At 37.7% G+C, this 18,499-nt stretch overlaps 1 protein-coding gene across 2 annotated transcripts in view; it reads right to left on the minus strand.

The window, feature by feature from the left end:
* LOC106874950 (DNA-dependent protein kinase catalytic subunit) overlaps window positions 1-18,499 on the minus strand; it is a 187,811-nt gene that overhangs the window by 136,336 nt on the left and 32,976 nt on the right. For both annotated transcript variants that reach the window (XM_089352834.1, XM_089352835.1), the window contains exons 10-17: window positions 16,760-16,813; window positions 15,126-15,221; window positions 9,343-9,425; window positions 7,184-7,268; window positions 5,637-5,805; window positions 4,835-4,998; window positions 2,648-2,785; window positions 1,102-1,232 (exon numbers count right to left, since the gene is read on the minus strand). In XM_089352834.1, the coding sequence (XP_089208960.1) occupies window positions 1,102-1,232; window positions 2,648-2,785; window positions 4,835-4,998; window positions 5,637-5,805; window positions 7,184-7,268; window positions 9,343-9,425; window positions 15,126-15,221; window positions 16,760-16,813 (920 nt within the window). The remainder of the gene's footprint in view (window positions 1-1,101; window positions 1,233-2,647; window positions 2,786-4,834; window positions 4,999-5,636; window positions 5,806-7,183; window positions 7,269-9,342; window positions 9,426-15,125; window positions 15,222-16,759; window positions 16,814-18,499) is intronic.

An 18,499-nucleotide genomic window follows, 5' to 3' on the forward strand; every position in this document is an offset into this window, starting at 1 on the left:
ATGGTAACATTGATTTCAAGGCCTTCCCAGATGAGTGACTGGTTATTGAAAGACATTTATAGATAGTAAATTTATTCTGTCCAGTTACCTATCGGTATAGTGATCATTTGCAAACTCCAGAGGTGACACTTTCATTTCCCCATACCCCTCACGTCACACAGTTGTTAATGTTTCAGTTGGGTCACGCCCTTCCAATTGCTATAGATCCGTAATGAATCTTACGGATGTGCCTGTCACCTGTATGGTGAGGAATCCTACACTGGGGAGTAGTAATGACTAGGGTAGGGTACCTGACTGCTTATTGTGATCATTCGTCTTTTGGTTTCCTGTTGCTTTGCTCTCTTTTACAAACCCAATGAACATACATGTATTTCCTATTTCAAAGAAATTCGAACAATACATATAAGACCCAAGTTAAAAAGATTCTCAACAATTCAACTTCTCTGGTTGATATTAAGACACCCACACCCAATAAGGGCCTTAACTCCCACATTTTAGAGCTCCATGACTTCCATTTTTCAGGAGCAAAATCCTTTTAACAGGTTCCATAAGACTGGAATTTTGGATTCTGCACATAAAGATCAATAGTATGGGCTACATGTGTCATGATTAGAATTTTTTAGGGTTTGTAAAGATGGAAAGAACCCTCATCTGCAATTTTGATGAAATTCGAATCATAGGTATTCCAGTTCATTAGAGAAAACATAACAGAAAAGTCTAATTCTTCAATTGCATGTAACATGAGCAACGCCGGGTATCTCTGCTAGTATGTTATATATGTACGTATGTATCTGTGTGAGTGTTTTCATGTTTGTCTCTAATCAACACTTGACAACAGTGTGGGTTTGTTTATGTTCCCCATAACATAACGGTTTGATAAAAAGAAACCATCAGAAAAAGTAACAGGCTTAAAAATAAGTACTGGGGCTGATTTGTTTGACTAAATCCTTCAAGTTGGTGCCCCAACATGGCTGCAGTCCAAAGACTGAAACAAATAAAAGAGATAAAAAAATAGATAAATAAATACATAAATCAAATCAATAAAAGAAAAAAACCCACAAAACGTCTACTGTTAACACTGAACAAAAACACTTAAATTACCAGCAGAAATTAACGATATTGTAAAACACTTGGTGGTCCTGGACACAATTTAGTTTGATGTTATGCACTGGATCAGCTGATACAGTAGGTAAGTCCATGGGAGAGCTAGTGCTGGGTGAAGGTGGAATAACCTAAAAGAAAATAGAGTATTGTTTCAAAAGTGCAATGTATTTACATTTATTGTGATACATCAATTTGATTTCAAGACAATGTTTTCTGTTAAATATTAGATTCAGCTTTGATAGTTGTTGCTTTTGGCACTCTGTTGCTTACGACGTTGAGGGTTCCAGTTGATCCGATCAACGGAACAGCCTGCTCGTGAAATTAATGTGCAAGTGGCTGAGCACTCCACAGACACATGTACCCTTAACGTAGTTCTTAGGGAGATTCAGCGTGACAAGGCTGACCTTTTGAATTACAGGCACAACAGAAACAGGAAATAAGAGTGAGAGAAAGTTGTGGTGAAAGAGTACAGCAGGGTTCGCCACCATCCCCTGCCGGAGCCCCGTGGAGCTTTAGGTGTTTTCGCTCAATAAACACTCACAACGCCCGGTCTGGGAATCGAAACCGTGATCCTATGACCGCGAGTCTGCTGCCCTAACCACTGGGCCATTGCGCCTCCACCAGCTTTCATAGTATATTGGTAGAAATGAGCTGTTACCTGGAAATTATTTAAAAAACACAAATTTTTGCAACAGCTTTTGTGTATAACTATGCAAAGCATATGACACTGCTTCATTAGTTTTCCGAAACAGGAAAGAATTGTTTCATCCATGAAATGGTTGAAAGGTAGCAATAAAAACAGCAACTAAATTTAAGGTGTCTCAGCTGATGAAAACTAAAGGTTCAGATAGTCGACTTAAAAAGCACTTTATCAGAGAGCTTTATGAATGGTGTCCATGGGCTGGGAGGTGGCATCAAACTGAGAGATATTGATTAAATCTACGACACAAGAACTGATACAATCCGTCTAAATGGATTCCACACAATCTCCATCAACCAAATTTCAGTCACAAATCTTTGGTTGACATGAGGATATGGTAGAAGACACCTGGCAAGTTTCACACAATAAGATCAAACCTGATATCATGCCATTGCTAAATAAGCTTAAACCATACAGTCATGTCACCACCACCGCCACTGCCACCACTACCATCGTCATCGTCATCATCATCATCATTTAATGTCAGTGCTTCATACTGGTTTGGGTTTGAAGGTTCAACAGGATCCAATTAGCCTGATGACTGTATTTGGTTTCTATGGCTGAATACCTTTCCTAATGCCAGCAATTTTACAGAGGGTACCAAGTAGCAGCACAAGTGCAGCACTAAGTAATATGTAAGACAAAACCCCTTCAAAGAGCACGGATGCAGTATTGAAGGAGGGCCAGGAACAGATGTTTTGCTGTATAGGAGATACATGGGTATCCCAGCAAGAACCATTTATATTCAGTTTTAAACATGATACTGAAAAAGTATTCAACTAATCGAAAATCTACTTTAAAAAAGCAAAATAAATAAGAAGAGAAGTAAAAGATGAAGCTTACCACATCTTGTGAGATACTTGTGTTAATAGTCAAGTCAAGTGACTCAATGATATGAATAACAGAAGAAAGTATTTCATCATAAAGTAATTGTGTAAGTTTTTCACGATCACTGAAGCTATAGCCAATGGTGGAGAGTTCCTAATAAGAAACAAAATTAAACATTACAAAGAAATTGTCACCTACTTTAATGAATTCATGATCATCATCATTTTAATGTCAACATTTCCATTCTTGAATGAGTCAGATAGAGTTTACTGAGATATATTTTCTATAGCTGCATGCTTTTCCTGTCACCAACTCTCTCATCTGTTTCCAAGTAAAGTAATATTTCCTTATGGCCAGAAATGTTCTCACAGAATATTGGAAATGAATGAGATTACTTGTATGACAGTGAAAATCATTTTACAACTATTATGCAATGCAAAGACAAAAAGACAGGCACATACACACACATACTCACAAGATAGGTTTCTTTCAGTTTCTGTCAACCAAATCCACTCACAAGGCTTTGGCTGGCCTGGAGCTATGGTAGAAGACACTTGCCCAAGGTGTCAAGGATTATGTGGCTGGGAAGCAAAATGTTTTAGTATACAGTCACACTTGCATCTGCAGTAATCTTGCTTTCTTGTTCCTACCTTTTTACCAATTTTTATCAATTCTACAGACCATTATTTGATCACTCCACTGAAGTAACTATATCTAGAATGTCAGACTTTGTTACTCCTCATGGTAACTGAATTTGTTGATCCTTACAAGCTTTCTTGTTATTTGGCTGTGTGGTAAGAAGCTTATACTTCCAGGTTCAGTCCCAGCACATGGTACTTTGAGCAAGTGTCTTCTACTATAGCCTCAGGCCAACCAAATCCTTGTGAATGGATTTTGTAGATAAAAACTGAAAGAAGCTTGTTGTATATATATATATATATATATATATATATATAAATTATAATACAGGGTATCAAGAGATACCACCACGCTGAAAAAATAGCAGTCAAATCCTGACTCTAAAACCACAATAAATGTCCGCATGGCACGATTAGCGAAGACGAAGACCAAATGAACCAGTAAAAATAAGATAATTCCAAATCCTGGATTTCTGGCTTTGCATAAATAATAATGCTCTGCCTTCATCAGTGGAATATATTCATTTGGTCTTCGTCTTCGCTAATCGTGCCATGCGGACATTTATTGTGGTTTTAGAGTCAGGATTTGACTGCTATTTTTTCAGCGTGGTGGTATCTCTTGATACCCTGTATTATAATTTTAAATAATTTTAAATAATTATTACCTTTGATGGTTTTTATTCCCATGCTGACCACTTGATAAGATCAATATTTTAAATATCGATCTTATCCTTATTTATATATATATATATATATATATATATATATATATATATATATATATTTATAAACATAATGGTGCTTTCATACCGAAGGGCTTGGTAAAAATTATTAATTGTTGATTTATTAATAAATTAATAAATTGATAAACCTTTACCCTTTTAATTTGTAATAATTATATATATATATATATATATATATATATATATATATATATGAAATTCTATCCAGCAATGCAATATTGAGCACTCATTCTCATCGTTCAACATTTACGTATATATATATATATATATATATATATTGTTGTATTTGGGGATGGTCATGTTGCCAGTTTAGCCAATAAAAACACACGCATTATATATTTGGTGTTAATTTCCCCAAATACAACAATATCTGTTTCAACACACGATTTCACATCAAGAATCTTGCAAAACAAATATATATATATATATATATATATATATAAATGTTGAACGATGAGAATGAGTTCTCAATATTGCATTGCTGGATAGAATTTCTTTGTTAAGAAATTAAGGATAGCATTGGTTTCATGCGAAGAAAAATATCTTAATATCCTAACAATTTTTCAAGCCGATCACATGGAAGAATGGTGTCCATCTTCATTTTAAATGAAGACACAAAATCTCATGAATTTGCATATCTATATCTACATCTATATATATATATATATATATAATGGAGAAACACTAGGGGCTGATTCAATACTCACCCCGCTTCCTCCACAAAAACATTGTTCTTGAGCTCCACTCCAATAAATATTAAAAGGAAGTGATTAAAAAAATATCAAAAGGAATTACTCAAAGAAAGTATCATTGTGTCTCACCTTCAGAGAAGAACTTTTGAGTAAATTTGACCAGAGAGATATATAATCCTTGTATGATACTTCTTTTTTCATACCCCACACACTGAAAGTACCAGTTCTTGGAGGCTGTTCCATTTCTTTTAAAGGAGTGGCAAGATGACTCATTCTTAGAAGACCTTGATACACTAATAAATTAAAGAAAAAGAGGAAAAAATATAAATGAATTACTTCAACTGGCATGTAATTCAGTAAGGCATGTTGCACAGATTGTTTTGATTACCCTATTTAACCCTTTAGTGTTTAAACCGGCTGTATCTGGCCCAGATATTCTACACATTTTATACACAAACTGGCCAGAACCAGCATCTCACACCTACCCTGCAATGTCATTCTGAAAATAAGCAATTACATCTTTCCTATCTTGAAGCTACAAAATAATATCAGATAATTTTTTTTTAATGTGAATAAATAAGGATTACTTTTGGCAAATTAATCTGAACACTAAAGGGTTAAGAATATAAGTCAAAAATTCTTTTTCTTAAAATTCTCATTTCAATAATATATCGAGATGTTCACAATGAGGTCTCTATGTGATCACTCAACTTACTAGAAATAACAGCCAAATCTCTCTCAAATCACACCCTACTGCTTTCAATAAAGAAAGAACACACTGTAGTCCAAAGTAAGCTTCTAAAAAAAGACAAGGTGACCATGGCTGAAACGCCTTTGGTTATAGGTTTGCTTGATCAGTATAAACCTGCAGCAAAACTACATTTATTGTATCTAATCATTAAGTAAAAAGAAATACAGAAAAACAACATACCTGTTTCTTTCAGAATTTCACGAAGATGAGTCTCCTTTGGCATGAGAGCTAGCAATACTTTCAAAATTGCCTTCACACATTTGAAATGGTACTTGAAATACACATGTGGGAAGTTCTCTATCATGACAACCAACAGATGCTCAATAATTTTCAGAGATTCATCTGATATCTGCAATGTTAGAACCTGACACTGAGTAACTTATATAACAGATGCTTCATTTAAAATACACACACACAAACCTGCTGGATCAATATATTCAACTAAAATCTGGAAAGAGAGGCTCCAGTATGGCTACTATCCAATGATTCAAACCAGCAAATGAGTGCTTACAAGGTTGCAAGACCTAACCTAAGTATATAATTAATGTTTACAAGGGGGACCAGTGGAAATTCCACAGAACAAAAAAGATTAAGAGAAGCTATTTAAGAAAGAAAGAATCATTGGCATTTCTCTCTTTTTCTTCACCTCTCACTTTTCCTATCCACATGAGTGACGACAGCACAATGCATCGACTGGCTATCTGCTCTCTCTCTCTCTCTCACATTCCTTCTTCTTCCCTCTCACTCCACCTCCTCCTCCTAGCAATGTAAAATGTGAAGTGTAAACAAACGGATAGAATAATATTATAGATTTAGTTCAATATAGAAAAAAAAGCTTTTCACTTTAACACACCACCAGCACCACTACCATAATCATCACTATAGTTTTCAGTAACAAAGCTTATTTCATTTCATTTCAGCTGTTTGTTTATATATGCTTTTTCTTGCTGTCAATATATCTCTACTCTGACAATACAAATGCTCTCTGCCCTTCTCTCTCTCTCTCCCTCACTCTTAATGTAATTACCTCCCCTGTCCATCTCTCTATCCGCTTTTCTTAAATCTCACCATCAGAACATCACCCTCTGCTAAATACTGAATCCTAAACATATCTCTTTCTCTTTTCTTTTCCCTCCTCATCCTACCACATGTCATTAGCACCACTCTCTCCTTCTTTTTCCCTTGCTCTTCACCTCTCCCTTCAACTAACCATGATGATAACCTTATTATACATCTTTCTTTACTTCCCCACTTCTTTCTTCTTTACTCACACTCCACCTCTCTCTCACTTTTACTCCACCTCCACCTCTCTGACTAACTAAAGTATAACATGTGAATGAACAAGCAAATTATTATACAGATTTTACTAATAATTCTAAGAAAGTTAAAAGAAAAGAGTAAACTTGTATGGAATAAGATTGAACTCAAGACCTTGCAGTTTTTACCTAGTGTGGTGTTTTAATGTCTGTCATCACCATTCTTGTATAAGAAAAAAATCAGAACTCACTAATATCAAACTGCTAATACTACAATGTCAATTAAATAAGAAAGGTTCAAATGAAAGAATTTGAAGATAAAATTTTAGTTAAATAATTATATTTTATTTTGAAATTAAAATAATAATAAATCATAGAGAAATATATGACAAGTTGTATTTTACACATTTTATATTTAAACTTTTATGCTCAATAGCAACAAAAAAATACTTAATGAATAGAAGTACTTACACAATCAACTTCTTTAAGGATGCTTGATAGAGCTTCTAAATAACCACATAAACTGTATAGTTGGTCATGTAAGTTTTCAGAATCCCTACATTTGAATATATGTGACAAAACAGAGTTTACATTAATATACACAGACATACACATAGACAAGCATGTCTACACACACACACATATACGTTTTGAACTGCAAAAGAGTACTCAATACATGTGGTAGAGTTTGATTTTTAATGCAAAATCAAGGAATCACTCTGTAGCTATTTCAAGTTTCATGTGAGAAAATGAGTCAGAAGGATGATGATCATTAGCTTCTATGATAATCCTGATAATCCTGAAGAAGGCTGGAGGGTATATCAGCTGAAACATTGTGTTAATAACAAACAAGATGAGGACAAATAATGTAGACAAAATGCTGTTATGCATCCTGCCAGTTAGTTGCCTTAAAAACCAACTTAATGATAAAGTAATTTTACAAAGTCTCTCATTATTTACAAAATTAATTGAAACAAAGGCAATGTATTTTAATAGGAATCATCATCATCATCATCATCATCATCATCGTTTAACGTCCGCTTTCCATGCTAGCATGGGTTGGACGATTTGACTGAGGACTGGTGAAACCAGATGGCTACACCAGGCTCCAATCTGATTTGGCAGAGTTTCTACAGCTGGATGCCCTTCCTAACGCCAATCACTCCGAGAGTGTAGCGAACTCCGAGTGTGTAGCGAACTCCGAGAGTGTAGGAATATGTTAACAAAAGAGCTAGTTAATAGTCATTTATTGTTTTCCATACTAGCATGAATAAAATAGTTTCTGTCTTTTTGATACATGTATATTGTTAGAGCTTCTATTCATATATTTATTCATTTTTTTGTAGCAAGATGCTCTTTATGCTCATAGTGAGCCAATATTTGTGGAGGAATGTATCCCTCAAGAATAGAACATAACAACCTGTTGTAGTAAGATTTGAAATCTTGACCATGTGGTCAGTATTCCAGTAACTTAACTATTTAAGCCCTTTGCTAAAATCACTACCATTCAAAACTGGTGTTGGTTGTCTGCAATATTCCATGGAAATATAATTGTCATTCAGATTTTTGTGTTCAAAGAATTATGGAAAATATTATCTTATTTTGAAATAAGTGATGGCTGATAACAGAAAGGGCATCTGGGTGCAGAAAATCTGCTTTGCTGAATTCTATCTGACCTATGCAAGCATAGAAAAGTGTCCGCAAAAACACGAAAATAGCAAAGAAAAAATTAAAAAAAAAATTTACTTTTATAGATGTTCCATATTATATAATAAGGAATTTAATATTTGGTGATCAAAGAAACAAGTTAATTACTGAATAAGTATGCTAATGACTGTAAAAACAATAAGTAATAATCTTCTTAAATATACTTGGGATAGCAACAAAATGAGTTAATATCACTAATGTCCTCATCGCCATTTCACATTTATGTTCTGTGCTGGTACTGGTTGGATGGTTTGTCAAGATCCTATGGGCTCAGGGACTACACTGAGTCTCAGTGTCTTCTTTGGCAAGGATTCCATAGCTGAATGTCCTTAATGTCAACAACTTTAAAGTGTGTACTGGGTGACTTTTTCATGCTACCAGCGCTAGCGAGGCTATTGTGCATTTTGATAGACTATGGAACCTCAAAGAACAACTTTATGCTGAGAGATGAGGAGCAAAAAATTGGTAAAAGTTTGAGAGACAGGGCTAGAGTAGAATAGGTTTCTTGCAGTAGAGGAACCATATAACAACTCATTCTAGAAGTGAGGGTGGGAGTGACTGAGTGAAGCCAGAGAGCGATGAAAGGGTGAAGAGTAGGAGATGACTCATTTCTCAACAGCAAAATATTAATGAAGAAACAGTAGACAGAAGGACAATACACATTATGATAAATGGAAAATTCAGATAATATCAAATATCCTAATATGTAAGTGTGTACTGTAAATATTTATAATATATCCAAGTGCAAATATAATTATATCTAAATGTTAATTCTTATTGATTGAGTATTGTATATTTTAGAACAATAATTTGGTATGCTTTTCTTTTAACTTTTTTTTCTTAAGCAGAAATTACGAAAAGGTTTCTAGGATACAACTGAAGTAAAACAATCAAAATAAGAAAGAATCGATAAATTAACTTACTTTTCAAACAGATGTTTACTATGTTCTAACATCTCTCGAAACATAAAGTTCACATCATCTTGTGTGTGGAATTTCTTACAAGGCTGCAACAGGAAAAAATAACAATATAAAAAGTGTACCGTTATACTTTAATATTCTTTCAGCTGTAGGCACAAAGCCTAGAATTTTGGGGGAGGAGTAAGTCGATTACATTGATCCCAGTGTTTCACTGGTACTTAATTTATCAACCCCCGAAAGGATGAAAGGCAAAGTCAACCTCAGCGGAATTTGAACTCAGAATGTAGTGACAGGCAAAATACCACTAAACATTTTGTCCAGCATGCTAACCATTCTGCCAGCTCACTGCCTTCCTTTATACTTTAATATCAACAAAAGGATGTTTCTTTTACTTTCACTATTTGCTATCACCAAACACATTAATTCACATATCCTCATCGTTTAACGTCCGCCTTCCATGCTAGCATGGGTTGGACGATTTGACTGAGGACTGGTGAAACCGGATGGCAACACCAGGCTCCAAACTAATTTGGCAGAGTTTCTACAGCTGGATGCCCTTCCTAACGCCAACCACTCAGAGTGTAGTGGGTGCTTTTACGTGTTACCCGCACGAAAACGGCCACGCTCGAAATGGTGTCTTTTAGGTGCCACCCGCACAAGAGCCAGTCCAGGGGCACTGGCAACGTCCTCGCTAATGTCTGCATATATACATATGTGTGCGTATATATATCATCATCATCATTTAATGTCTGTCTTCCATGCTGGCATGGGTTGGATGGTTTGACAGGAGCTGGAAAGCCAGGGAGATGCAACAGGCTCCATTGTCTGCTTTGAAATAGTTTCTACAGCTGGATGCCCTTCCTAATACCAATCAATATACAAAGTGTACTGGGTGCTTTTAATGTGACACCAGCACCTGTGGGGTCACCAGGTAACTTGCAAGACAAAGACTCCTCCGCTGAGACAGGGAGTGATTCCAAGGAAGATGGTTTATGGCTGGTTGAGAGGTTAAAGTATAATAAAGGGATAGAGACAGGTGTTTTACAATAAAGGAGGTACTTGCCTACTCCAGCAGAGAGAAAAAGAGAAATGGTGTTGGAGATGCATCAGGACATACCCACAAGGTATGATGGGGAGGATATAAGTGGCACAGAGGGGATAGAGGGAGATGTTCCATAAGCGTGTGAGGGGAGATGTTTAGAGAAAGAGAAGAGGTAACTGAATTGGATATGGCTGTAAAAGACATTCCTGTATGTATGGCTGGCCACAATTTTACTTAGCTTGATGAGTCACCTCAAGCACAGCAAATCATCAGAAATCTCAGTTCCTTGTCATCTTCTTTGTGAGGTTCAACATCTGAAGATTGTTTCTGACATTTTGCCTGTTTTCTGGGATCTGCTGCTTCACAGCCCCCCCCCCCCCCCCCATAATTAGATAACAGCACTTCTTTAAGCAACTGTCCTCATCCATACCAGTGCACACTACATCTGATGGCTCTTAAAACACACTCTGTCATACTTACACACTGACACTGCACATCCAACAGAACATGCTAGTTTTGTTTCTTTCAAACCTTTGCATGTACTCTGCAGTCACGAAGTATCATCATCATCATCATCATCATCATCATCGTTTAACGTCCGCTTTCCATGCTAGCATGGGTTGGACGATTTGACTGAGGACTGGTGAAACCGGATGGCAACACCAGGCTCCAATCTAATTTGGCAGAGTTTCTACAGCTGGATGCCCTTCCTAACGCCAACCACTCAGAGAATGTAGTGGGTGCTTTTACGTGTCACCTGCACGAAAACGGCCACGCTCGAAATGGTGTCTTTTATGTGCCACCCGCACAAGCCAGTCTAGGGGCACTGGCAACGATCTCACTCGAAAATCCTATGTGTGTGTGTATGTATATATATATATATATATATATATATATATATATATATATATATATATATTAAATATATACTTTTATAAAACAAATTTTACAAAATATATAGTATCTGTTAACAGTCTTAGCCAAAAACTCACAGTTGAGTTTTTGTATATATATATGTATACATGTCTCTTAAAGGATAGAGCTCAAAATCAATGCATTGAAGATACTTTATTGCAGCAACAACCACAATAAGCCAAACCTATGCACATTTCAATAGGGTATCCCGGAAAAATAAACCACATCATAAGATGTCTCGTAAAATATTGTAACAAATTACAACATATTACAAATTTCTGGATACTCCATCTCATCAGGGTCGCATTATTGCCATCACCAATACTATTATTAGCAAAACACACACATCATCCAAGAGGGTGAAAGAATAATCGACGGCACGCAACCTACCATCGTTATTTTCTTACAGAATCTTATTGTGGCTTATTGTGGTTGTTTCTGTTATTATAATTGTTGCTGCAATAAAGTATCTTCAATGCATTGATTTTGAGCTCTATCCTTTAAGAGACATGTATACATATATATATATATATATATATATATAGTTGCTTGAACGGAGATGTGTCGATATGTGCTGCCTCAAAGAAGTAAGGTGGAGAGGAGGTTCCTCACAAGCAAAGAGCACAGGTACAAGATTTTCTGGGCAGGGAACACAAAATACAAAAATTGCAACGATCATGTCCTATTTTATAGGATTTAGCGTGGCTTATAATTTCCCACTTTAGATTATTCTCTTATAAGTTACTGAAAGACCATATGTCTGGCAACAAGACTCTGCACCATGCCACACAAGCAGGAGAACCCAGTCATAGCTGTCAGACAATTTCTGCAACCACACCACCCCTAACATCTACCCACTTAACTCCCCAGACTGCAACCCTCTTGATTATTATGTGTGGGGCGCAGTTGAGTGAGAGACCAACAAAACTCCTTGTAACACTAAAGATGAACTGAAGACATAGATTATGGTAGCAATCACAATCTTAAACAAGAAGACCGTTTAGAAGAGTTTCAGGAGGTTCCAAAGTCATCTGAAGAACATGGTTGAAGCAAACGGTGATTTTATCGAATAGATTTACTCTTTAGTATTTCAAGATATTTTTATGTAATTTTGGTATCCTAATAAGTAGGTAGGTAGATAAAACACAAACCCCTTCAGGTAGATGGCCCTGCTCAGTATGTAGAAAAGGAGTAGGTAGTAACTCTATAAGATGTACCCAGTGCAAGCTATGGACACAAAAGAGGTGCAGCAATATCAAAGGCAGATTAACTATGAAGTTAGTTTTTGTATGTGGCAGATGTTCAGGTGCAATAAACACTGTAAACAATCAGGAAACAACTTCTATCTCATTCCAGGGAGAAAAACTAGAGGTAGTCGATAGCTTCCGCTATCTGGGCGACCAAGTTAGTAGTGGGGGTGGGTGCACTGAAAGTGTAGCTGCTAGAATAAGAATAGCCTGGGCAAAGTTTAGAGAGCTCTTACGCCTGCTGGCGACAAAGGGACTCTCACTCAGAGTAAAAGGCAGACTGTATGACGCATGTGTACGAACAGCCATGCTACATGGCAGTAAAACATGGGCTGTGACTGCTGAGAACATGCGTAAGCTCGCAAGGAATGAAGCCAGTATGCTCCGCTGGATGTGTAATGTCAGTGTGCATACCAGTCAGAGTGTAAGTATCTTGAGAGAAAAGCTGAACATAAGAAGCATCAGTTGTGGTGTGCAAGAGAGACGATTGCACTGGTATGGACATGTGGTTAGAATGGATGAGGATAGCTGCGTGAAAAAGTTCCACACCCTAACAGTTGAGGGAACCCGTGGAAGAGGTAGGCCCAGGAAGACCTGGGCTGAGGTGGTGAGGCAAGACTTTCGAACATTGGGCCTCACCGAGGCGATGACTACTGACCGAGACCTTTGGAAATGTGCTGTGCGTGAGAAGACCCGGCAAGCCAAGTGAAATCGTTGCCAGTGCCCCTGGACTGGCTCTTGTGCGGGTGGCACATAGGATGCACCATTTTGAGCGTGGCCGTTGCCAGTACCGCCTGACTGGCCTTCATAGGATTTTCGAGCGAAATCGTTGCCAGTGCCCCTGGACTGGCTCTTGTGCGGGTGGCACATAAAAGACACCATTTTGAGCATGGCCGTTGCCAGTACCGTCTGACTGGCCCTCGTGCGGGTGACACGTAAAAGCACCCACTACACTCTCTGAGTGGTTGGCGTTAGGAAGGGCATCCAGCTGTAGAAACTCTGCCAAATTAGATTGGAGCCTGGTGTTGCCATCTGGTTTCACCAGTCCTCAGTCAAATCGTCCAACCCATGCTAGCATGGAAAGCGGACGTTAAACGATGATGATGATGATGATGATGATGATGATGATGATGATGATCTGTTAAAATGAGATGTCAGTGTTATTTGAGCCAGTCCGGTGGCACTGGCAGTGACTATGCTTGAATGGTGCTTTTTACATGCCAATGGCATGGGAGAGTGTCAGGCTGTACTGGCATCGGCCATGATAATGATTACACTTGAGTCAAGTCTTCTCAAGCACAGCATATTGCCTGGCGATTGAAGGGCACTCATAAATGGGCTGGTTATGCAACACTGGCAATGGCCACAGTCTCACTTGGCTTGCTGGGTCTTCTCAAGCACAGCATATCTTCAAAGGTCTCAGTCAGTTGTCATTGCCTCTGCGAGGCCCAACGTTTGAAGGTCGTGTTTCACCACCTCATCCCAGGTCTTCCTGGGTCTACCTCTTCCACAGGTTTCCTCCAGTTAGAGTGTGACACTTCTTCACACAGCTGTCCTCATCCATACACAACACATGACCATACTAGTGCAGTCATCTCTCTTGCACACCACATCTGATGCTTCTTATGTCCAACTTTTCCCTCAGGGCGCTTACACTCTGTTGTGCATGCACACTGACATTACACACCTAGTGGAGCATACTAGTTTCATTTCTTTCAAACCTACGCATGTCCTCAGCAGTCACAGCCCATGTTTCACTGCCATGTAGCATGACTGTTTGCACACATGCGTCATGCAGTCTACCTTTCACTCTGAGTGAGAGGCCCTTTATTTCCAGCAGTGGTAGGAGCTCCCTGAACTTTGCCCAGCCTATTCTTATTCTAGCAGCTACGCTCTCAGAGCATCCACCCCTACTACTGACTTGGTCACCTAGATAATGGAAGCTTTCAACAACTTCTATTTTTACCTCCTGGCATGTGATGGAATCTGTTTTCTGCACATTTTCAGTGTTTATTGCCTGTGCATCTGCCACAAAAACTATCTTCCCAGTTAACTTTCCTCTGATATTGCTGCACCTCTAATGTGCCCATAGCTTACACCATGTACACCTTATGGAGTTTCTACCTATGCCTTTTCTACAGATTAAGAAGGGTCATCTATCTGAAGGGATTTATGATTTGTCTGCCTTCCTGCTTATTGTATACAGTGGTCAGGAGCACTACAACTCACCAGAAAAAGAAATCAAAAGTGCATGAATGGTACATAGAATAATGCACAGGAAGTGAATGAGTCATTAAAAAAGGCGGGAAGTAGGGCATTCAGTGTACTGTTGGCAAATCTCTGGAAGCATGGAAGTTTTGAAAGATGTAGTGTCCTGACAGCTACCAACTGATGCAAGTAGTTTAGATTGAAATTATTAGAAAGTTTCTCTGTAATGGGTGGATAGTGAGATTGGGATTATAAGTTATTATTTTTGATATTATTATTATTGATACTGACAATTTAAATTGGCTCGTAGAATACTTATTCAATATATTTACAAAGATAGATATAAAGAATTGAAATGTAAAAAAAATACTTACACCAGCTAGTAAGCCAAAGCATTTAATGGCTACCTCAATTTCTTTCTTTGTAGAATCTTTATTTTTTATCATATCATTTGACTTCTTGAGAAAGAACTGAAATAAATAAATAGAAATATGAGATGATTTGAGATTTAAAAGGGAGGTGCAAACAAGAAATTGTAATTTTTGTTTATTTTAACAGCATTATTAATGCAAGTAGTCATATATATATATATGTATATATATATATATATATGTATATATATATATATATCTCGGAGTGGTTGGCGTTAGGAAGGGCATCCAGCTGTAGAAACACTGCCAGATGAGATTGGAACCTGGTGCAGCCATCTGGTTCACCAGTCCTCAGTCAAATCGTCCAACCCATGCTAGGATGGAAAGCGGACGTTAAACGATGATGATGATATGGTAAATGAAAGATGGAAAATGGAATATATGAGAATTTATTATTAATCCCGACAATTGTTTCGACACATCTAGCATTGATTTCTCATTGGTAGGACACTCAACAACTGGTTCAGGAGCATCCAGCGGTGCAGATGTATCTCGGGTGATAAATAAATATAACTTGTTAAAATAACTGATCCGCAATGTAACTTCCCATTTTGTAGAAAGAAAAGCAGCCAGATGAAGGAAATATCTTCATTTATATAGATCAAAAATAAAATCACAGATAGCAAAAAGAGAAACAAACATGCAATCCAGCGAGAGAAGTATTAAAAATAACCGTTAACAGATATGGATGTATAAACGCCCTTGGGCAAGCTGCATAGTGTGAGTACACTCGCTCATACAAACAACCGTAAAAGTATGAGCAGATGCACACGAGGTTTGGTGCACTCATGATCACAAAGTGAGCTAGTTATCTACTTAGCGTTTCTAATTTCACCCATGTGCATTGTTTTTGATTTTGTTGACTACACAATATGGTAGGGTCAGTTGGGCACCATCTGTGAGAAAAAAACCACCATGACACAATTCTCTCAGCCAGAAATTTGGAAATGACATGCTGTGCTGCCTAGCATTCATGTTGGAAGCTCCAATATGAACAGAGCATCAGCCCTTTGGAATTTCCATTCCTTCAATGGATTTTTTCACCTGCAATGTTCATGGGTACAAATCCTTCTTCCAGATTAATTCATTAACAAAAAACATGACAACAAAGAAAAAACAAACATAAAATGATGATGATAATAAAACAACCAAACTTTGTCATTTTAAGCTGTTTTCTCAGTAGTTCTGTCATCAATTAAGAACTTAGATCAACATTACTAGCTCAGAAAATAAAAACTACCAATGGAGCTTCAATGTGGTTGCTTAACATGCTAAAACAGCAGTTAAATTCCTCTCAAATTACACTTTACCATTGTAAAAAAGGAATGACAATGGATAATAATAGTCCTGGAAATACTGTTGGAAGATAAGATGGGATGGTCAAAGTTAGGAAAGCTAGTTGTTTATCCTCCACTTCAAGACTATTGTAAAAAGAAATCTGCCTGATTGATTTATTGTTGAATTACAAAGTGTGAGAGTTAACAACAAAGAGCAACAAGTCAATATGGAATGAGAGTGAGTCAGACTTTGTGATATAGTAAAAAACTATAGGATAGAATGACTAAGTAGGAGTTTACCTCAAACATATTCCTTTGAGGAGCATCTGCGTCTTCAACAATTGCTTGTGAAATCTGAAATATATAGAATGAAAAATAAATACAATCAGTTTGAAAACTGAATAATGAACATTCCGTATTCTAAGTGATATTGTCCTAACAATACATTTCAGTATCTACTCTGAAGTAGGTAGTTTCTATTCAGAAGGTCAACATTTTCATTAAATTTCTTATTGGTATACTAGCATGATCTTTTAGATAAGTGCCCATAACTCTTACCATCTGGTTGGATCTGTGAAGTGGGTAGAATTCTTCACATATGATGTTGACTTACCTGCTAATGGACTGACTATATGGACTGCTACTGGGCTGATTATATCCACAAGGAAGCAGCTCAGTGGATGATATGCCGAACCGCTATCACTCTCTATAGGTCTTAATGGAATACTATCCTTGTGAATCTTAGAGAGATGATGATGATGATATTATTCTTGGTGATTTTAAGCAATGTGAATTCAACTCACTAACAGATTGTTGTAGATATTAGCTTTATATTTCAGGAATACGGTAAGTTATTTAAAAAAACCCACATCCCTCGTGCAGGTGACACGTAAAAGCACCTACTACACTCTCTGAGTGGTTGGCGTTAGGAAGGGCATCCAACTGTAGAAACTCTGCCAAATTTATATTGGAGCCTGGTGTTGCCATCCGGTTTCACCAGTCCTCAGTCAAATCGTCCAACCCATGCTAGCATGGAAAGCGGACGTTAAACGATGATGATGATGATGATGATGATGATGATGATGATATATATATATATATATATATATATATACTATCATCGTCATCGTCGTTTAACGTCCAGTTTCCATGCTGACAGGGGTTGGACGGTTTGACTGAAGGCTGGCAAGCCAGAAGACTGCACCAGGCTCCAATCCAATCTGGCAAAGTTTCTATAGCAAAGTTTCAGGTGGTAATGGCATCAACCATGCTTGAATGCTGCTTTTTACGTACCACTGGCATGGGAGCCAGTCAGGCGACACTAGCAATGACCATGCTTGAATGGTGCTTTTTACATGCCATGCGTACAGGAGCCAGTCAGGCGGCACTGGCAACGATCACGCTCGAATGGTGCTTTTTATGTGCAACCGGCATGGGTGCTAATCAGGCAGTACTGTCATTGGCCATGACTTCACTTGCCTCAACAGGTCTTTGCTTAGTGCAGTTTATTGCCCAATGATTGAAGGGTACTCTTCAATGGGCTGATTATGCTGCACTGGAATAGGCTATGGTTACGGTGTCACTTAGCTTGCCAGGTCTTCTCAAGCACAGCATATCTCCAAACGTCTTGGTCACTTGTCATCGCCTCGGTGAGGCCCAATGTTTGAAGGTCTTGCTTCATCACTTCATCCCAGGTTTTCCTGAGTCTATCTCTTCCACAGGTTTCCTCTACTGCTAGGGTGTGACACTTTTTCACACAGCTGTCCTCATCCATACACATCACATGACCATACCAGTGCATTCATCTCTCTTGCACACCACATATGATGCTTCTTATGTCCAAATTTTCTCTCAAGGTGCTTACACTCTGTCATGTATACACACTGACATTACACATCCAGCGGTGTGTATATATATATATATATATATAAAAGCTGAACATTAGAAGCATCAGTTGTGGTGTGCAAGAGAGACGATTGCGCTGGTATGGACATGTGGTGAGAATGGATGAGGATAGCTGCGTGAAAAAGTGCCACACCC

This window comes from Octopus bimaculoides, chromosome 5 (genome assembly GCF_046866305.1).
Source record: "Octopus bimaculoides isolate indiv1 chromosome 5, ASM4686630v1, whole genome shotgun sequence".
Taxonomy (NCBI): domain Eukaryota; kingdom Metazoa; phylum Mollusca; class Cephalopoda; order Octopoda; family Octopodidae; genus Octopus; species Octopus bimaculoides.